At 42.9% G+C, this 19,913-nt stretch overlaps 1 protein-coding gene across 6 annotated transcripts in view; it reads left to right on the forward strand.

Annotated features, from left to right (window-relative positions):
- The window catches only part of LOC112256182 (fibroblast growth factor 13), a 182,449-nt gene that overhangs the window by 147,065 nt on the left and 15,471 nt on the right, over positions 1-19,913 (forward strand). For all 6 annotated transcript variants that reach the window (XM_024429234.2, XM_024429235.2, XM_024429233.2 and 3 more), the window contains 2 exons: positions 2,411-2,521; positions 13,114-13,217. In XM_024429234.2, the coding sequence (XP_024285002.1) occupies positions 2,411-2,521; positions 13,114-13,217 (215 nt within the window). The remainder of the gene's footprint in view (positions 1-2,410; positions 2,522-13,113; positions 13,218-19,913) is intronic.

Here is a 19,913-nt window from a genome sequence, read left to right on the forward strand (position 1 = left end):
CTTACAGGGCCCAGATAGAACCTCATCCACAACCAGAACCCGACATCCAGAACCAAACATCCACAACCAGAGTATACAGTGAAACAGACCAGCTTGCTTTTGACCGTTAGCTGTGCTACATACCAGCACTACCTTACGGCTGGTTCTCTGTGATGTTTACAGAGCTACATGAGCCGTGGCCCTTGGTTAATGAGCACCGCTGAGGTTTGCTGAGCGTGACTCAGCCCTGTGCTTTCAGACCGAAATGAGCTCCAGTTAATTCCTCTCCCATCAAGTTCACAGGCTGGTTCAGGCTGTTTTGTAAGTGCATTATGCAGGTGGGGGTGGAGTGGAGGAGATTAGGGGCGTGTTGCTCAGGGGGCTGGGGCTAAGCTACCCTGCAGTGTTCCCTCAGAACTGGACCCATACCATGATACCAGTCTGTACCCTCTTTCATCCCACCTCATCCCCCTCTTCCACCTCCCTGAGGCAGGACTGTGGAGTCGGGAGGGGACGGGGATAGGGAGTGTGTGGTATACGTAACACATATGTGGAGCCTCGGCAGAAGCAAGATACTTTTCTGCTGCGGCTATGCGAGTGTGTTTGTGTATGGATGTGTTTGGGTGTGTCAGTGAGTTTGTGAGTAGAGATCCCCGAGTCTCCTGGTAGAAAAAGCCGCCCACTGATTTCACCTTATGACGCCATTCTCTGTCTCCGATACATTGTTTCCTTGTGATGTAACACCTTGTGAATGTGTGTTTTGAAGGTAGCACGGGAATTTACCAATCAAGAAGTCTCCAATGCAATTTTCTCCTCCAATCCACATCTTTTCATTCAATGCATTTTAAGCAACGTTGAAGAAATGCTCTTTATGGCTTTTTACAGGAACCCAGATGGCTACCCAGCATCACACCCAGTTTACTTATGATTAGTGGACTGGCATTTTGGCGAAAATCTCTGCCTTTGAAAAGACGTCAGCCTCCTGATGTATCAGTCTTAAAAGGTTCCTATAGTAGGGAGCCGCTGGTGCAAAAAAAATAGCCAAAGCATGAGTACTGGCCAGGCGGTAACCTTTGTGAGGGTAGTAATGGCAGTATTGAAAGGTAAAGCAGATGAAAGAGAGGATGAAAGGTGTGGTAAATGACGATAAAGGACAGTCCTCTAGGGAAGGGAGCACGGGGAAGGGATAGCTCTTAGCGGAACATGACACACCAAAATGTCAAGCTTGTGTCATCATAGGCACTTCCAGATTTTATTTTTTTATATAAGATATAGGCCACCGCCTTCCCAACTAAAATCTCTTTAGATGGAGTTTGAACTACTGACTTTGTTAATCCATTGGCTAGGAGAATTTGTACTTTGTAATGTAGTTGTCCCAGAACATTTCTTTGGATGGCATAGATAGACGGAAGTTTCCCCCCACAATACATGGCCATCCATTACGCCATAGAAGGAAGTTGTATACCCCATATTTAAAACACAGCATTTTCACTAGGGAACAAACAAACATAATATGGACAGTTAGCATTTTAAAAAATCAATCGGTGCTTATCCTGGATAAATATTGACTCTTACTGTCAAGCACCTGCTCTCCGTGTAATCCTCTCAGGTGCAGCCACAGGCCCCTTTGGAATAAACCCAGACTTCCTTTCTAGTCTCCCTAGTCCTTCCCTGTTCCTGTGTGTGGTAGAGATAGGAACTGTTTGCTCATACGCCGGTATCCATGGCTTGATCTTCTAGACGTAGGCAGAGATGTGTTTGCGCTGGTCCCTTGAGCCTTTGGAGAGCTGAGAATGTGGCTACGCTGGGCCTATTGGGAGCAGGACTGGGGGGACTGGTTAGTTACTTAAGCAATAAGGCCCGAGGGGGTGTGGTATATGGCCAATATACCACACCTAAGGGCTATTCTTATGCACAACGCAAAGCAGAGTGCCTGGCTATAGCCCTTAGCCGTGGTATATTGGCCATATTCCACAAACCCCTGAGGTGCCTTATTGCTATTATAAACTGGTTACCAACATAATAAGAGCAGTAAAAATAAATGTTTTGTCATACCCGTGCTATACGGTCTGACATACCACGGCTGTCATCCAATCAGCAGTTTATAACCTAGCGTGCCAGGTTTATAGGATTACAGAATATCTTGTTATAAGATACATGGCTGGTGGATGGGTGAACAAGGTTCCTGTGTGGGCACAACTCTCATCACACCCTACCCCAGTCCGTTTTGGAGAGGGTGCACAAAACTGAACTGAAACCAGCACCTTGATTATACAAAAACATCAGCATCTTGATTATACAACAACATCAGCATCTTGATGCAACTTCATCTTTCTCCAGGAATGAGACAAGCCTTGATGCAGGATCAGAGCCTGTCTCCAATCTCACACTCCCCCTCTTCTCCCTCCTCCCTCTCTCCCCGTCTCCTCAGAACCCCAGTTGAAGGGGATTGTGACGAAGCTGTACAGTCGACAGGGCTTCCACCTGCAGCTGCAAGCCGATGGCACCATCGACGGGACAAAGGAGGAGGACAATGGCTACAGTAAGTCTCCTCTGCTCGGCTGGCACCAGGGACATATTCATTAAGGCAGTGGTTCCCAAACGGAGCTTAAAATGAATCATTATAATAAATCAAATAGAATGGTTTTATATAAATAATTCTAGCAACAACAGATTAAACGACTTTGGCCGAGGGGTCGGTGGAACAAGTTAAGAAGGTACAATACAATATTATTAATCTACAATATAGGTTACCCTTAGATGTACAGCAGGGTCTGGGAGGCACACAGGGATCCACAGCACTTCATCAATTATCCATTTTTTAACTCAGTACTTCTTGTATTCCCCCCCAATGGGTTCGAACATAAATAAACTGTAATCTAAGCTTTCAAACTGAAAAACGGCCCCATTGGAAAATGTGTAGAATTGCAGGAAATGATCTTGAAACCTGCACATTTTCTCTCCAATATGAAGAGGGAGGGCTTTAAAATGTTATTTCCCAGGGCCTGAGACTTGGTAAGTCTTGCCATGTGCTGCAGCAGTCATAATTAAACTCCTTGTATGCTATTTTTATAGCACTCTAAAGTCAGAATTGTGTACTGATTTTGAGGGGGTCCCTGATGAATTTGCAATTACAAAAGTGGTCTCCGGCACCAAAAAGTTTGGGAACCCTTGCTTTTTGCAACGGAAGACAAAAACAAGCATTTCTTTATTGGACAAGTTCAGGTAGTCCCTTCCTTTTTAAGACAGTTTTCTACCGTGGGTGTCTAATGAATACTACGTTGTCCATCAAACTAACCCATCTACTCCATGCTGATTTCAGACCATCATATTTCCCATGTAAATAAACCCGGTCATCAGTTAACTGTGCGTCAACACAGTAAACAGTCTGTTGGCACAGTAATGAACACCAAATGAACACTTCTTGGCTGGTTCCGTTTCAAAGAGGAGGCACAGCTTTGATCTGTACATTCTGCATACTGTTCTAAGTTGTGGCTGAATTTCTTTCTCGCTCGGATCACATTTGAGATCTCTCCACTGCTACACATTTACTGCGTATCTCATACAAATCGACTTACACTGACTGTACAAAACATGAAGAACACCTGCTCTTTCCATGTCATAGACCGACCAGGTGAAAGCTATGATCCCTTATTGATGTCACTTGCTAAATCCACTTCACTCAGTGTAGATGAAGGGCAGGAGACAGGTTAAAGAAGGATTTTTGTATATGTGTGCGGGGTGAATGGGCAAGACAAAAGATATGTGCCTTTGAACGGGATATGGTAGTAGGTGCCAGGCGCACCGGTTTGTGTCAAGAACTGCAACATAGCTGGGTTTTTCACGCTCAACAGTTTCCTGTGTGTATCAAGAATGGTCCTGGTCCACCACCCAAAGGACATCCAGCCAACTTGACACAACTGTGGGAAGTATTGGAGTCATCATGGGCCAGCATCCCTGTGGAACGCATTCAACACCAAGTAGAGTCCATGCCCTGATGAATTGAGGCTGTTCTGAGGGCAAAAGGGAGGGAGGGGGGTTCCTAATGTTTTGTAAACTTAGTGTATTTGGTTCAGTCTATTTGTATCCCTCATCAGAATGAAAATCCCATATTATCCCTTCCTCATATTTTCCAAAGCCTTTGAGATGTGTAAAACAAACACTAGAATAGAAAGTGTCTTACAGCAGTGATATGGAGCATTATATTGTGTTTAGGGAGATCAGTCCAGGGGCTGATTGGCTTTTGTCATCTGTTACAGACCTTAGTAACACCAGGCTTTCGGTAATCCACACAGTATTGATAATTCAGTACCAGTACTCCCACTGCTCAGGGTGCTAAATTCTACAATGGGCCGATTTAAAGTAGAGATAGGTAGCAAAACGAGAGCATACATCCACCAGGCACAAACACAATCCAACACATGTGGATAGATAGATATTAGATAGATGTACAGACTGATGGAGAGTCCCAGGGTTTTCTGTGCAGCCTGTTAAGAGATGCTCTCATCCTGATCACCGCACAGTAACTATTGACGGACAGCTGCTTCCTGCTTTGTAATTGCTGGCAACGGTATTGGATGTCATATACTGTTGTGACATTATGACGCTCGTCAGTAAAAACATTGCATTAAAGAGGTAATTGACTGATGTCGTTATAGGAACACAAGTCCTATCCTGTTCTGATAATACCTATACTAGAGTTGCCTTGACAGAGTGATAGGTAGACTATTAACAGCCCCAGAGCGCCATTCCCTAGGCGTTGGCGCGACTCGGAAGTGCCCGCCCTGTGCCTCATGGTGCCGCGTGGTTCGTCGTCAGGGCACTAATGTAATACCTGCGGCTGCCCGGATCGCCATCACCCCGAAACTAATCGAATGTGGCATTCTGTGAGAGTGTAAATTAGCCCCGACTGTATTCAATTAGTCACTTAAGCCAGATGACACTTCTATCACACAAATGAACACCCGTTCTGTGCAGCGTGCGTGTCAGTCGGAGCAATAACATACTCGGTAATCGTCTGGTTTTATTATGTTGCCGTCGCGGGGAGGAGAGGGGGAGGGATTAGGGAGGAGGGAGATATGAATAACATAGAAGGGAGGGAGCCTACTTAGAGAAGAGAGAATGAACACAACACACACCAACCACTCCCCACTCCCACGTCTCCTAGAGCTAGATAGATAGAGCTGTTAACAGTTACAGTCCTATTGAGATACGTTATGTAACACTTGGAAGAGAAAAATGATAGAGCTGGCTGAATAAGAACGGGAGAAAAGTGAAGCCGTTTGCACCGGTCCAAAAATAGCGTTGTTAGGCGCTGGTTGCTCTTGTCTCCATGGTGATGGGAGCGCAGTCCTCTCTGAGCTATGGTGTCTTGTGATGGTGGGAGAGGAGCTACTCAAATGCTAGTGCACACACGCACACACACACACACACACACGCACACACACACACACACACACACACACACACACACACACACACACACACACACACACACACACACACACACACACACACACACACACACACACACACACACAAGCATTCTAACATTGCTGAGGTAGCACTCATGAATATACAGCAGTGTTCGTTGATGTTTTTTAAAACTTTTGTTTACCAAATCCGGAGCAGCCCAACTTTTGCTCTCGCTGGGCAGGTCATTTTTTTGGGCATGGAATTTTTTGAGATATCTGGAGGATATTTTTTACTTTTGAAGTACTATTTTAAAATCAGACAGACTTCATTAGATAGGCAACATTCTGAACCATTATGCAAAATATCGTCCAGCGCATACCAATTGACTTCCAAGTTTCCAAAGAAGGAGCACCGATTCAAGACATTCTCAAAGGCGGTTCATCCACTTCCTTCTTGCTGTCATAATGCTGCTTAAGTCCGGTTATAACCTTAAACTAAGATTCACACACATTGATCTAATTGGCTAATCAAGGCGTGGGGTTGGGAAGCCTTTGTCACCGGGTACATTTGAATCTGTGTTAGTTTGTCCTTCCTCTCTCTGTATGTTAAGCAGTAATATTTATGCTGATGATCTGAGCTCTGCTTTGTTCCTTCATAATCATCTCCTGTATGAATGGTTCTCAGACTACAGTACAGAGGGTTTGAAGTGGAACAATACCATAATATGTAGTCACGTGTAGAACCTAGTTAGTCTCTTACCAGGACTGGGCATGTGTTTTACTGTTATGTTCGTGTTGAACCTCAGGTGTTCTGTGAGATACAAGTAATTGAGTTTCCCCTCTCGAAAATCCCAGGCGGCCAATTGGCTGGTAATCCCCCTGAAATGAAGTTTACCGCAGCTGTGTCTGTGTGTGGGTCTCAGCACGCAGCCAACAGACAAAGAGAGGGAAAAGAGGAGAGAGAAAAATATTAAGCAGATAGGTCCATGTAGTCAGATGAGCTGCAGCAGAAATAGATGGAGAGAGAGAGAGATGGGAAGGGGTAGAGCGAGCATTATTTAGTGGAGAGAACCCATCATGCTGCAGGGGGATGAGCTGTAGCAGGAATGTGGTCGCCTATACCATGAATGTAATGGAATCCTGTCTATTCCCATACTGATACTTTCAACAACAAAAACACTTTAGCTACATCAACAACAGCAAAAAACATACTGACATGACCCACAAAGTACTTCCACCTACATGAAACCCAGTTATCCACATAGATCCTCTGAAAATAGCAAGACACCTGCTTGTTGAACACCTCATTCCAAAATCATGGGCATTAATATGGAGTTGAACCCCCCATTGTTGCTATAACAACCCCCACTCTTCTGGGAAGGCTTTCCACTAGATGCTGGAATATTGCTGCTGAGACTTACTTCTATTCAGCAACAAGACCATTAGTGAGGTCGAGCACTGATGTTGGGCGATTAGGCCTGGCTCGCAGTCGGCTTTCCAATTCATTCAAGGTGTTCGATGGGGTTGAGGTCAGGGCTCTGTGCAGGCCAGTCAATTTCTTCAAAACCGATCTCGACAAACCATTTCTGTATGGACCTCGCTTTCTGCACGGTGGCATTGTCATACTGAAACAGGAAAGGGCCTTCCCCAAACTGTTGCCAGAGTTGGAAAGAGGGAATCATCTAGAATGTCATTGTATGCTGTAGTGTTAAGATTTCCCTTCACTGGAAATAAGGGGCTTAGTCAGAACCATGAAAAACAGCCCCAGACCATTATTCCTCCTCCACCAAACTTTACAGTTGGCACTATGTTAGCGTTCTGCTGGCACCCAACAAACTCAGATATGTCGGATACCGAGATATACCTGGATATACAGCCCAAAACCACTCCCTTTTCCCGGGATAAATAACTGTGAGAAACCAGTAAATGAAAAGAAATGATTTATATGAAATGGAACTGGAACAGAAATGGAACTGTTAAATGATATGGGATGTCTAAATGTGGCGTCTACGGCCTCTGCATGATGAATCATCAACCCTCAGGGTGGGGACAGACAGCCCATCTCAGTATGGAGCGCAGTTCACAATGCATGGAGACCTACAGTATCATCTCATCACGGTAACTTTGTTTCTTGTGACAGGTAGGCCTGCATTTGCTGCAGCATAGGCTATGCTACAGTAATATACAGTTTGAATGCGTGTCTAATTTACCCATCTCCACCTGACTTTCGAGGTCACCTTATTTGTTAATTGTAAAGATATCTATATGTTTTGATTGCAGCTGCAGTGTTTTAAAACAGCCTGCCACTCGAATATGGTTGCTTTAAATCAGTGCACGTGTGAGCACTCTCTCGCAGTCTTTCTCTCTCTCCATCAACTCCATTCAAATTGAATCCAAAACAGATAATCCTGTTCTAGATTGATAGATTGCCTTATATATAGATGGCCTACCTCTTTCAGGTAATAAATTCAATGCAGTATATTAGCCTTATATTTAGCTCATTAATGATGAGTTATGCATAATAAGCTTTAACTTATAGACTCTGTCTCTTATGCAGTACGCAAGCAACTGTGCTCCACTGGCCTCTCTCCTTAAAAAAACGCTCCTTAGCTCTTGGAGTCCCATGCAAGAATTATTTTATTTAAATTTTTTTATAATTTCTTCTACCAATAGACTATTCGAAGAGGGACGCAAGCTCTTGTTTGCGAAATGTTAAATACAGCAGGCCAATACAACTCATGGGTAGTTTGAAAGAAGAGCGAATGCGTGATGGCGGTAGGCTACATCAGTTATTTATTCTGGCCCATAACCATTCAATCTTCGTGAAGAGAAGTGAAAGCCTTCTGCATCTAAGTCTAGTCCCATATCATTCAAAGAAGTCATTGTATTGAGGAAGATATGGACAATGACACTTATTTCGTTTAACTGTTGAAAGTGAGAAGGAATGAAGCAACAATAGAGAGAGAAGGAAGTAGGCTAATAACATTAGGGGGAAATATTATAAAATGTATATATGTGTCAGTCGACACATATAATTATACAAATAAGCCCTATTATATGTCCAAAGTAAAATCAAAGTCTGTACTTGTAACTTTGTAGGCCGCATGTGCTGCACCCGAGTCACATATTCTCTCCCTGCTTTATCATGGTAAGAACAATGTGCATAATTAGAGTCTGTGTAATGCAGCATAATACAATACAGTATTGTAAAACAGTTCGCACAAAATATTAGCCTACTGGAGCTAGTTTCATTTATTTACCCAAGAGAGCATAGAGCTAGCTATATCTATGGGTTTTTACTTTTCTGTAATGTGCAGTAGCCTATATCATGTATGTATTGGATAATGGCACAATCATTTGTTTTTTTGGGGGCTTGGGCTCATTAAATGTCTTTAAGGCTCATTAAATGTCTTGAAGGCTCATAAACTTTTGTTATTGACCAAATACTTATTTTCCACCATAATTTGCAAATAAATTCATTAAAAATCCTACAATGTGATTTTCTGGATTTTTTTTACTCATTTTGTCTGTCATAGTTGAAGTGTACCTATGATGAAAATCACAGGCCTCTCTCATCATTTTAAGTGGGAGAACTTGCACAATTGGTGGCTGACTAAATACTTTTTTGCCCCACTGTATATAGTGTAGCTAGCTGATCCCAGATCAGTTATCTCTGTTTACAAGGCAGCAGATGTTGCTCAGGGTGGAAGGCTCCAGTGGGACTGGGATCAGCCAAGGTCTGCAGGGGAAGAGAGGATGGAGGAGAAGAGAGATGGAAGGAGGAGACGAGAGATGGAGAGCAGAGGGTGAATTTACAGAATCATTCTGCAGTACTACCTCTACAGTGGGTTGGAGTAGCTTTTTACTTGATGAAATCCCTACTCCTCTTCTATTGTTCACCATGGAAGACTGGGGAAACACAGAAGCTGTCTTAGTGTTAAAGTCAGGGGAGAGAGTCCATCACAGCTGGACTGCTTACATGGGCTTCCTCTCTGGAGGGAGGAAGTAGTTATTTAGAGAGGATCTGTGGTGAGACCCCTGTGTGGTTGTTCCTAGCACCTAAGTCCTTGAACCTGTCAGTAAACTAAGAGTGAAAGGGAGAAGCAGAGGACCAGTGCTGATGACAAACACATATCAATGCTGATGTTGAAAAGAGAGAACTTTGTCTCTTCACCTTAAATATCCTCTCCCATTGTTCTTATGTCGCAGGCACCCTATCTGCTCCATATAGACAGGTGTGTGTGTGTGTGTGTGTGTGTGTGTGTGTGTGTGTGTGTGTGTGTGTGTGTGTGTGTGTGTGTGTGTGTGTGTGTGAGTGTGCCTGCGAAGTGTGTGTGTGATTATGTAAATCCCCACACACAGAGATGTGCCTGTCTTTATCCCATAGCCCAGAGTGACCCTGTCCTCTGTTACCAGAGGGCATGCATGTGGCAGCACTGTGTGCAATTAGTGCCAGCCAGGATAGAAGAGGAGGGGGCAGGACACAGCAGCAAAGCCACTGTTTGCCTCTGATGTTAGCGTAACTCTAAGAATGCAGTTACAAATCATAGCGGCAGTAGTTACAATAACATATTTACAGTTACAATAGGACATAATGGCAGAAGTTACAATAACATCTTTACAGTTACAATAGGACATAACCACAGTAGCTACAATAACAGCTTTGCAGTTACAATAGGACATAACGGCAGTAGTTACAATAACAGCTTTGCAGTTACAATAGGACATAACGGGCAGGAGTTACAATAACATCTTTACAGTTACAATAGGACATAACGGCAGTAGTTACAATAACAGCTTTGCAGTTACAATAGGACATAACGGCAGTAGTTACAATAACAGCTTTGCAGTTACAATAGGACATAACGGGCAGGAGTTACAATAACATCTTTACAGTTACAATAGGACATAATGGCAGTAGTTACAATAACATCTTTACAGTTACAATAGGACATAACGGCAGAAGTTACAATAACAGCTTTGCAGTTACAATAGGACATAACCGCAGTAGTTACAATAACAGCTTTGCAGTTACAATAGGACATAACAGCAGTAGCTACAATAACATCTATACAGTTACAATAGGACATAACCGCAGTAGCTACAATAACAGCTTTGCAGTTACAATAGGACATAACGGCAGTAGTTACAATAACAGCCTTGCAGTTACAACAGGACATAACGGCAGTAGTTACAATAACAGCTTTACAGTTACAATAGGACATAACCGCAGTAGCTACAATAACATCTTTACAGTTACAATAGGACATAACGGCAGTAGTTACAATAACAGCTTTGCAGTTACAATAGGACATAACGGCAGTAGATACAATAATGCCAGAGACGTGGATGTCGATTATGGCAGCCCCCCGCACCTCTCTGATTCAGAGGGTTGGGTTAAATGCGGAAGACACATTTCAGTTGAATGAATTCAGTTGTACAACTGACTTCGGTATCTCCCTTTCCCTAACATCTTTACAGTTACAATAGGACATAACGGCAGTAGTTACAATAACAGCTTTGCAGTTACAATAGGACATAACGATAGTAGTTACAATAACAGATTCACAGTTACAATAGCACATAACAGCAGTAGTTACAATAACAGCTTTGCAGTTACAATAGGACATAACGATAGTAGTTACAATAACAGATTCACAGTTACAATAGCACATAACAGCAGTAGTTACAATAACAGCTTTGCAGTTACAATAGGACATAACGGCAGTAGCTACAATAACATCTTTACAGTTACAATAGGACATAACGGCAGTAGCTACAATAACAGATTCACAGTTACAATAGGACATAATGGCAGTAGTTACAATAACAGATTCACAGTTACAATAGGACATAACGGCAGTAGTTACAATGACAGATTCACAGTTACAATAGGACATAACGGCAGTAGTTACAATAACAGCTTCACAGTTACAATAGGACATAACGGCAGTAGTTACAATAACAGATTCACAGTTACAATAGGACATAACGGCAGTAGTTACAATAACAGATTCACAGTTACAATAGGACATAACGGCAGTAGCTACAATAACATCTTTACAGTTACAATAGGACATAACGGCAGTAGTTACAATAACAGATTCACAGTTACAATAGGACATAACGGCAGTAGTTACAATAACATCTTTACAGTTACAATAGGACATAACGGCAGTAGTTACAATAACAGCTTTGCAGTTACAATAGGACATAACGGCAGTAGTTACAATAACAGCTTTGCATTTACAATAGGACATAACGGCAGTAGTTACAATAACAGATTCACAGTTACAATAGGACATAACGGCAGTAGTTACAATAACAGATTCACAGTTACAATAGGACATAATGGCAGTAGTTACAATAACAGATTCACAGTTACAATAGGACATAACGGCAGTAGTTACAATAACAGATTCACAGTTACAATAGGACATAACGGCAGTAGTTACAATAACAGATTCACAGTTACAATAGGACATAACGGCAGTAGTTACAATAACAGATTCACAGTTACAATAGGACATAACGGCAGTAGTTACAATAACAGATTCACAGTTACAATAGGACATAACGGCAGTAGTTACAATAACAGATTCACAGTTACAATAGGACATAACGGCAGTAGATACAATAACAGCTTAACTTTGAGAGAAAGAGCACAAATCACTGTCTCTGTTTGCCTTTTTTCAGTGAGCGTGAGCGATCATTATTTATTCATTTTTAGCATTATTTAACCTCTTTAAGGCTACATCATTTGCCTCTCTCGACCGCTACTCACGCTATGAAAACCCCCTCTCTGTTCCGGAGTTCAGGAGCAGACCTCTGTGGTGGCGGGCTGCCTCTCTCTCCCTTAGCGTATGAATGCAGGGGAGATTGTGGCCAGGGGAGATTGTCAGCTTTTTGACTAGCACAGTGACAGTAGGACAAAGGTGTGAGCGGTTTGGCATATGAGGGTAGAGCCGGGTGGAAAGAGGTCTCTGTTCAGTCTGCTAAGCTAAGCAGTACTGTAGCTAACTCCGTAGAGGAGACTGGGGTAGAGTTAAAGGATGTGGTTGGCAGGAATAGAGCGGGCAGAAGTCTTAGCTTAATGTATCATTCTCTGCTTAGATTAGCTCTGCTCCTGGGGGCCTCACGAGTGCCGCATCGGTCTAATGCACTGCACCGCAATGCTAGCTGCATTACTACAGATCCTGGTTCGATGCCGGGCTGTTTTACAGCCGGCCACGGACGGTAGACACATGGGCGACGCACAATTGGCCCAGCATCTTCCGGGTTAAGGGAGGGCTTGGCCGGCTGGGATGTCCTCGTCCCATCGCGCTCTAGTGACTCCTGTGGTGGGCAGGGCACAGTTCACGCTGACACGATCGCCAGGTGTACAGTGTTTCCTCCGACAGAGTGGTGTGGCTGGCTCCCGGGCTAAGTGGACATTGTGTCAAGAAGCAGTGAGGCCTGGCGTGGTTGTGTTTCGGAGGACGTACGGCTCTCGACCTTCGCCTCTCCCGAGTCAGTATGGGAGTTGCGACCTGCTGGTGTTTAGTCACCCTAGATGCCCCCTCAAGCAGGAAAACTCAGACCGAGGCATGGCTTCACTAAATTCTATTTACTGGTGGATAAACAGTGTGCTTACTCTCTTCTTCACAAGATATTAGACGTGTTTTTTTCCCCCTCCATTTGTTGACAGGATTGTGAGTAACTTTCTCTTTCTCCTCCCCAGCCATATTCAACCTCATTCCAGTGGGGCTTCGAGTGGTGGCCATCCAGGGAGTTCAAACCAAGCTCTACCTGGCCATGAACAGCGAGGGCTTCCTGTACACATCAGTAAGTCTCCCCAACCTTCTTCTGTGTGTGTGTGTGTGTGTTCTCATTGTGTGTGTTCACACACAGGGCTAACCTCTCCTGCTCTCCCTGGTAGAACACAGTGGCTCCATATAGCCAGCTTGCAGCAGATGTCTCACATCTTTCCTAACCTCACAATCATTAAGAGCTACCTACAAGAAATGTTGCTTCCTTCCTTCCTCCCTGCTACTTTCTGGCACAGCCACATACCCATTTGCGGTGCAAAGTCAATGCTACATCATGATCACAGTGCATGTGGAATACTGAGCTCTCACCATAATGACATGTTTCCTAACAGGTGTCCCCAGTTGTTTACCATCTGTGCCCAGCCCTGCCTCTCTCACCAGGTGGCTAGAGTGGGTGTGTTAGCATGGGGCCTGGCTAGCAGCATGATTTGTGGTGGCGGGGGTGATGAGTGTGTATGCCTGCTAATGTGTGCGTGAGTATGTGAGTGTGTGTGCGCACTGGTAGTGATGAGGGTGGTGGTGGAGAAGAGTGTGTTTGTTTCTTTGTTTATGTGTGTGTGTTGGGGTGGTTCGGCTCTGTGCCCTTGTCCCTGCCCCCACACCCCATGCCTGCGTCTGACCTTCTGGGCTGTACGGAGCTGAAATGCCGCTGCTCTGGCAGCAGTCCGCATTACTATGGTGACATGAACAGCTGGAAGAAACAGATGCAGTATGTGGGCTGCATGGAGCCATGAAACACTAGAGAGAGAGAGAGATCTGTAATAAGTATAATTCAAACATCCTTGTCTCTACTCTCTTCCATTCTATTTAGGTATAATACCTGCCAAACTGTTTCTTCACTTTCTAGTTGACTATATCTACCTATCTAACCTAATTATATCAGGCATATCTGATATAATTCAGTGCCATTAAAAAGCTGAAGGATTTATAAACAGGAGGCCATTGAAATATATGACTCTGGCAGCAAGGCTCCACATCTTTGATTAAATGTGCAAAGTTATGAATAATTCAGTTCCCATGCAGCCCAAAAAATGTCCCTTTCCCTCTGCCTCCTCACAAAATGTCACCATCACCATCGTAGCACAGGGTGGCGGACTGGCCGTGACTGGGGAGAATGACAAGGATGCCCATGAACCCTGAGAGGAGGGGAGCGTGCACGAGCAGTCACGAACACACGCAGACACATGCGCGCAAACACACACACACTGAGTGACAGATAGCCCACATGGTCACACCAGGAGGGATGTGTGATGTACAATGCATTATGGGGCATTGTGTGTAGATTGATGATGAAAAAAACAATTTAATCCTTAGAATAAGGCTGTAACGTAACAAAATGTGAAAACAGTCAAGGAGTGTGAATACTTTCTGATTGCAGTGTATATATGATAATAGTCTAGGCGCTGACCATCCTGCATGATGGAGATGAAGACATGCTCACATAACTGCAAGTCAAATACTTAAAGCCCCAAAAGAGCAATCATGGCCAAGTTAAGACGCTTAGAGTCAAAAAGAAAGGACTCTTTTGGTGAGCCAGCTGGCTAGAAGTCAGACGACATGCTTGGAAAAAAGCTAACAGTTAAAAGTTAAACCTCATATAATCCAATGAAAACTCTTCAAAAGTCTCCAGTTGTCAGTTATCAACTACAAGTTTAGTATCCGTTCTCCATGGTCCAGGGCTTCTTGGCCATAAACAGCCCTTGGCCGTGATTCAATCCGATTGCAGCTTGTTGGCAATGCACCATTTAAATGTGGTCTTCAGGAACATTGCCTTTAAAAGCCGCATTGTCAACCAAAAAATCTAAATGAATTCCATCCCTTGTCTCAATAAGTCTGATCAGACTGTCGTTATGGGCCATAGTAGAGCAGAAGGAACCTTAAAGCCTGTGTGTAATTACTATACATTATAAAGACCATTATCACAGGGTTGAAACATATCTGCCGGGATCGAGAAAGCGGAGAAAGCCTGAGGGGAAAACAGAGACATAATACAAATAAAACTCCCCCCCAATTGTTAACAACAGTCCTCTACCCGTGCTCTGTTCCCTCTGAGTGACTTTAATGATATGAACACCGCTGCCTCGAATTAAAACGTATGCGCTGAGCTGCTGCTTTAATAGAATTGAATAGAATAAAGATGGATCCTGCCTGGATGTGTGTGTGCCCGTGTGCCTACCCACGCATGCGCGAGTGTGTGTGTAGTGTAGGGTTCCCAGGTTATTATACTAGCAGCCTTCATAGTAGATATAAAAGAGCTCTCAGAAATACTCTATTTACTAGATGCTATATTTAACTCACCTGTGGTGGTGATTCATAGTATAAGCTAAAGTGCTCCCCTCAGGTGTCTGTCTTCGTGTGTTTGTTTTATGGTTATTTTACAGTATACACAGTAACAGAGAGAGAGAGATACAACCCATATTTATGTTTATTTATTTTCCCTTTTGTACTTTAACTATTTGCACATCGTTACAACACTGTATATAGACATAATATGACATTTGTAATGTCTTTATTCTTTTGGAACTTTTGTGAGTGTAATGTTTACTATTCATTTGTTATTGTTTATTTCGCTTTTGTTTAATATCTATTGAGAGAGAGAGAGATCTGCTCCCTCCCGATCATAACCACATGATGATAGTTTAGGTATATTTGCCCTCATTGTTTGACAATTTTTTGAGTATGTATTTATGTTTTCGTTGATCCTAACCTGTAGTAATGTTAAATGCAGTTACATTACAACAGTGTATAACCTGCTGTATTTTATAGAATCTTGATTTAGCACACTGGTGTTTATAGTCTTGAATTTCCCCGACACACTTATACAGCCACCTCCAGACTAAGATTGTGCAACCCTCCGGCAGCAACATAGCATTCAGCTTTGTAAATGGGATGATAGTTGTGGTTCATGGAGGAGGCAAGATTTTCCATTTGAGCTGAATTAGTGAGTGGATTGAATTGATTCGTTATTCAGCAGGGTGTCTGATAACCACTTCTCGGGCTGTCTGTGTGGCTGACTGCTCCGTGCTGCTATGGTAAACTGCTGCCTCTTCACAGGAGGGGGGTTTCGCCAATTTCTGGCCAGCGTTTCCGGGAGATTCCCAATCAATGGTGGAGAAGCAGGTGACGACGTAGGCTAGCCAGGGAGGCAGGGGGCTGCTGCTGTGGTGTTCCTTCGTCTGAGTACCATTGTGTAGGTGGTGGTTGTGAGTGTGTTCAAGTGTTTGAACGTGTGTTTGAAAACCTTCTAAAGTGTATTCAGACCTCTTGACTTTTTTCACTTTGTTACGTTACAGCCTTATCTTAAAATGGATTAAATTGTTTTCCCCCTCCCCCACGCAATACTCCATAATGAAAAATAAAACATAGTTTTGGGAATTTTTTGCTAATTTCTTAAAAATAAATAACTGAAATATCACATTTACATAAGTATTCATACCCTTTACTCAGTACTTTGTTGAAGCACCTATGACATTTTTTTATTTATATTACATATACAGTACCAGTCAAAAGTTTTAGAACACCTACTCATTCAAGGGTTGTTCTTTATTTTTACTATTTTCACATTGTAGAATAATACTGAAGACATCAAAACTATGAAATAACACATGGAATTATGTTGTAACCAAAACCAAAAACTACTTCTTCAAAGTAGACACCCTTTTCCTTAATGACAGCTTTGTACACGCTTGGCATTCTCTCAACCAGCTTCATGAGATAGTCACCTGGAATGCATTTCAATTAACTGGTGTGCCTTGTTAAAAGTTAATTTGTGGAATTTCTTTCCTTCTTAATGCGTTTGTGGCAATCACTTGTGTTGTGACAAGGTAGGGGTGGTATACAGAAGATAGCCCTATTTGGTAAAAGACCAAGTCCATATTATGGCAAGAACAGCTCAAATAAGCAAAGAGAAACAACAGTCAATACGGAACATTTCAAGAACTTTGAACGTTTCTTCAAGTGCAGTCGGAAAAACCATCAAGCGCTATGATGAAACTCTCAAGAGGACCATCACAGGAAAGGAAGACCCAGAGTTACCTCTTCTGCAGAGAATTAGTACATTAGAGTTACCAGCCTTAGAAATTGCAGCCCAAATAAATGCTTCACAGAGTTCAAGTAACAGACACATCTCAACATCAACTGTTCAGAGGAGACTGCGTGAATCAGGCCTTCATGGGCGAATTGTTGCAAAGAAACCACTACTAAAGGACACCAATATGAAGAAGAGACTTGCTTGGGCCAAGAAACACGAGCAAAGGACATTAGACCGGTGGAAATATGTCCTTTGGTCTGATGAGTCCAAATTTGAGATTTTTGGTTCCAACCGCCATGTCTTTGTGAGACGCAGAGTAGGTGAACGGATGATCTATACATGTGTGGTTCACATCGTGAAGCATGAAGGAGGAGGTGTTATGGTGTGGGGGTGCTTTGCTGGTGACACTGTCAGTGATTTATTTAGAACTCAATGCACACTTAACCATCATGGCTACCACAGCATTTTGCAGCGAGACACCATCCCATCTGGTTTGAGCTTAGTGGGACTATCATTTGTTTTTCAACAGGACAATGACCCAACACACCTCCAGGCTGTGTAAGGGCTATTTGACCAATAAGGAGAGTGATGGTGTGCTGCATCAGATGACCTGGCCTCCACAATCACCCGACCTCAACCCAATTGAGATGCTTTGGGAACAGTTGAACTGCAGGGTGAAGCAGCCAACTAATGCTCAGCGTATGTGGGAACTCCTTGAAGACTGTTGGAAAAGCATTCCAGGTGAAGCTGGTTGAGAGAATGCCAAGAGTGTGCAAAGCTGTCATCAAGGAAGGTGGCTACTTTGAAGAATCTCAAATATATTTTAAAATACACTTTTTTGGTTACTACATGATTCCGTATGTGTTATTTCATAGTTTTGATGTCATCATTCTACAATGAAGAAACAGGTTAAAATAAAGAAAAACTCTTGAATAAGTAGGTGTGTCCAAACTTTTGACTGGTGCTGTATGTGTAATACATGTACATATCATTGCAGACTCATTATGATATTTGACATTTCATCTCCTGGGGTTGTGGGTGTTTGTGTGTCCATGTTCTTTTGTCCACGTGAGAGAGAGAATGTGTGAAAGCAAGGAGCAGGAGGAAGAGTGTTCAGTACATGTGTGGGTGACGCAGAATGCACCAGTGAAAATGTATGAATCCAGAGGAGTCACAATGTGTGGGAAGAGAGGGAATCAATTAAACATGTATTTTCCTTTATCCTGTCTACTCTCCTCTCTGCCCTATTCTAGCTGTTTTTCATCCGGCCTCGTATGTAATATTCAGCTCCTCACAGTTTGTCACAGCCGTCTTGACTCACCGTTGCTGAAAAATACAGCTAGATGTTAAAACAGGCTTTTCATTTTGTCGCAGGGAAACGATCCTCGTACACACCATTGTCACCCAGATGTGGTAAATGGTTTTACAGTGTCTGTTGATGTTCTGTATGGTATGTTTTCTAATCAGGTAGGCTATCAGAAATGAGCCATGTTACTGTGCATTTCCTTAAATTCCTTAACCGTGTTTCTCTGTGACAAACGATGACCATTGGAGTGTTAATGTTGACATCAATGTTCTCTTTAAAATGACTAGCTAGTGTCACGACTTCCGCCGAAGTCGATCCCTCTTCTTTTTCGGGCGGTGTTCGGCGGTCGACATCTCCGACCTTCTAGCCATCACTGATCCATTTTTCATTTTCCATTGGTTTTGTCTTGTCTTCCTTCACACCTGGTTCCAATCCCATCAATTACATGTTGTGTATTTAACCCTCTGTTTTCCCTCATGTCCTTGTCGGAGAGAGGTTTTTTTGGAAGTTCTATTTAGTGTTGGTGGGGCGATGGGTTTTGTACCCACTTTGTTATTTTGTACATTTTGAAGTTTTGTCAGCATTTATTAAACAACTCTGTTTATACCAAGTTCGTTCTCCTGCGCCTGACTTCCCTACCGCCAACACGCACCCTCCTTACAAGCTAGTCTAAATTCTGTTTATGGTATTTCTCCAAAGGTGCCTTTGAAGTTTGGTCATTTATTTATCTGTGGGTCACTGGGAGTAGAGTATGTCACTAGGGTTCCAGTCTGAGTCTAGGAGGGGGGGACTAGTGGGCATGGAGACAATAACATATAAAAGGAATGGAAACATTGTAGTTTGGGTTTCCGAATGATCATATGTTCGATTTTGTGCAGATCTTACATAATGTACGGAGGTTGTGTAACAGTGTATGAAAATAATTTGGTTAAAAGGTTCAGCGGTATTTGAAAATAATTTGGTTACTCTGACAAAAGGTGAAAGAATGGAGGTGTGAAGTTGTACTGCTTTTAATGCTGTTCTTCTTCTGTCCCTGTGAGTATGTTTGAGTATGTGTGTGTTTGCGTGGTGGAAAAAGGTTATGAGATATGCACCCCTGTTTTTCCACCCAGAAGCACAATACCTCTGCAAAATAGCTGTCCCTATCGCAGGGATCCTCTCGAGGGTCATTAACCAGCCATAGTGTGTGTTTTGTGCCTGTATGTGTTTGTATTTTGTATTTGCAAGAGCTTTTCCACCAGCTTAGAGCCTCCAAATCTATTCTGAATAAATTAACACATTGTAAATGTTCTTTTTATCTGGAGATAAAAAAAAGTGTTTTTTATTCCACTGCCACTCAGTGACTAAATAGTCAAATAGTGAGGCCATTGAAAAGG

Source organism: Oncorhynchus tshawytscha, linkage group LG08, assembly GCF_018296145.1.
Source record: "Oncorhynchus tshawytscha isolate Ot180627B linkage group LG08, Otsh_v2.0, whole genome shotgun sequence".
In the NCBI taxonomy this organism is placed as follows: Eukaryota; Metazoa; Chordata; class Actinopteri; order Salmoniformes; family Salmonidae; genus Oncorhynchus; species Oncorhynchus tshawytscha.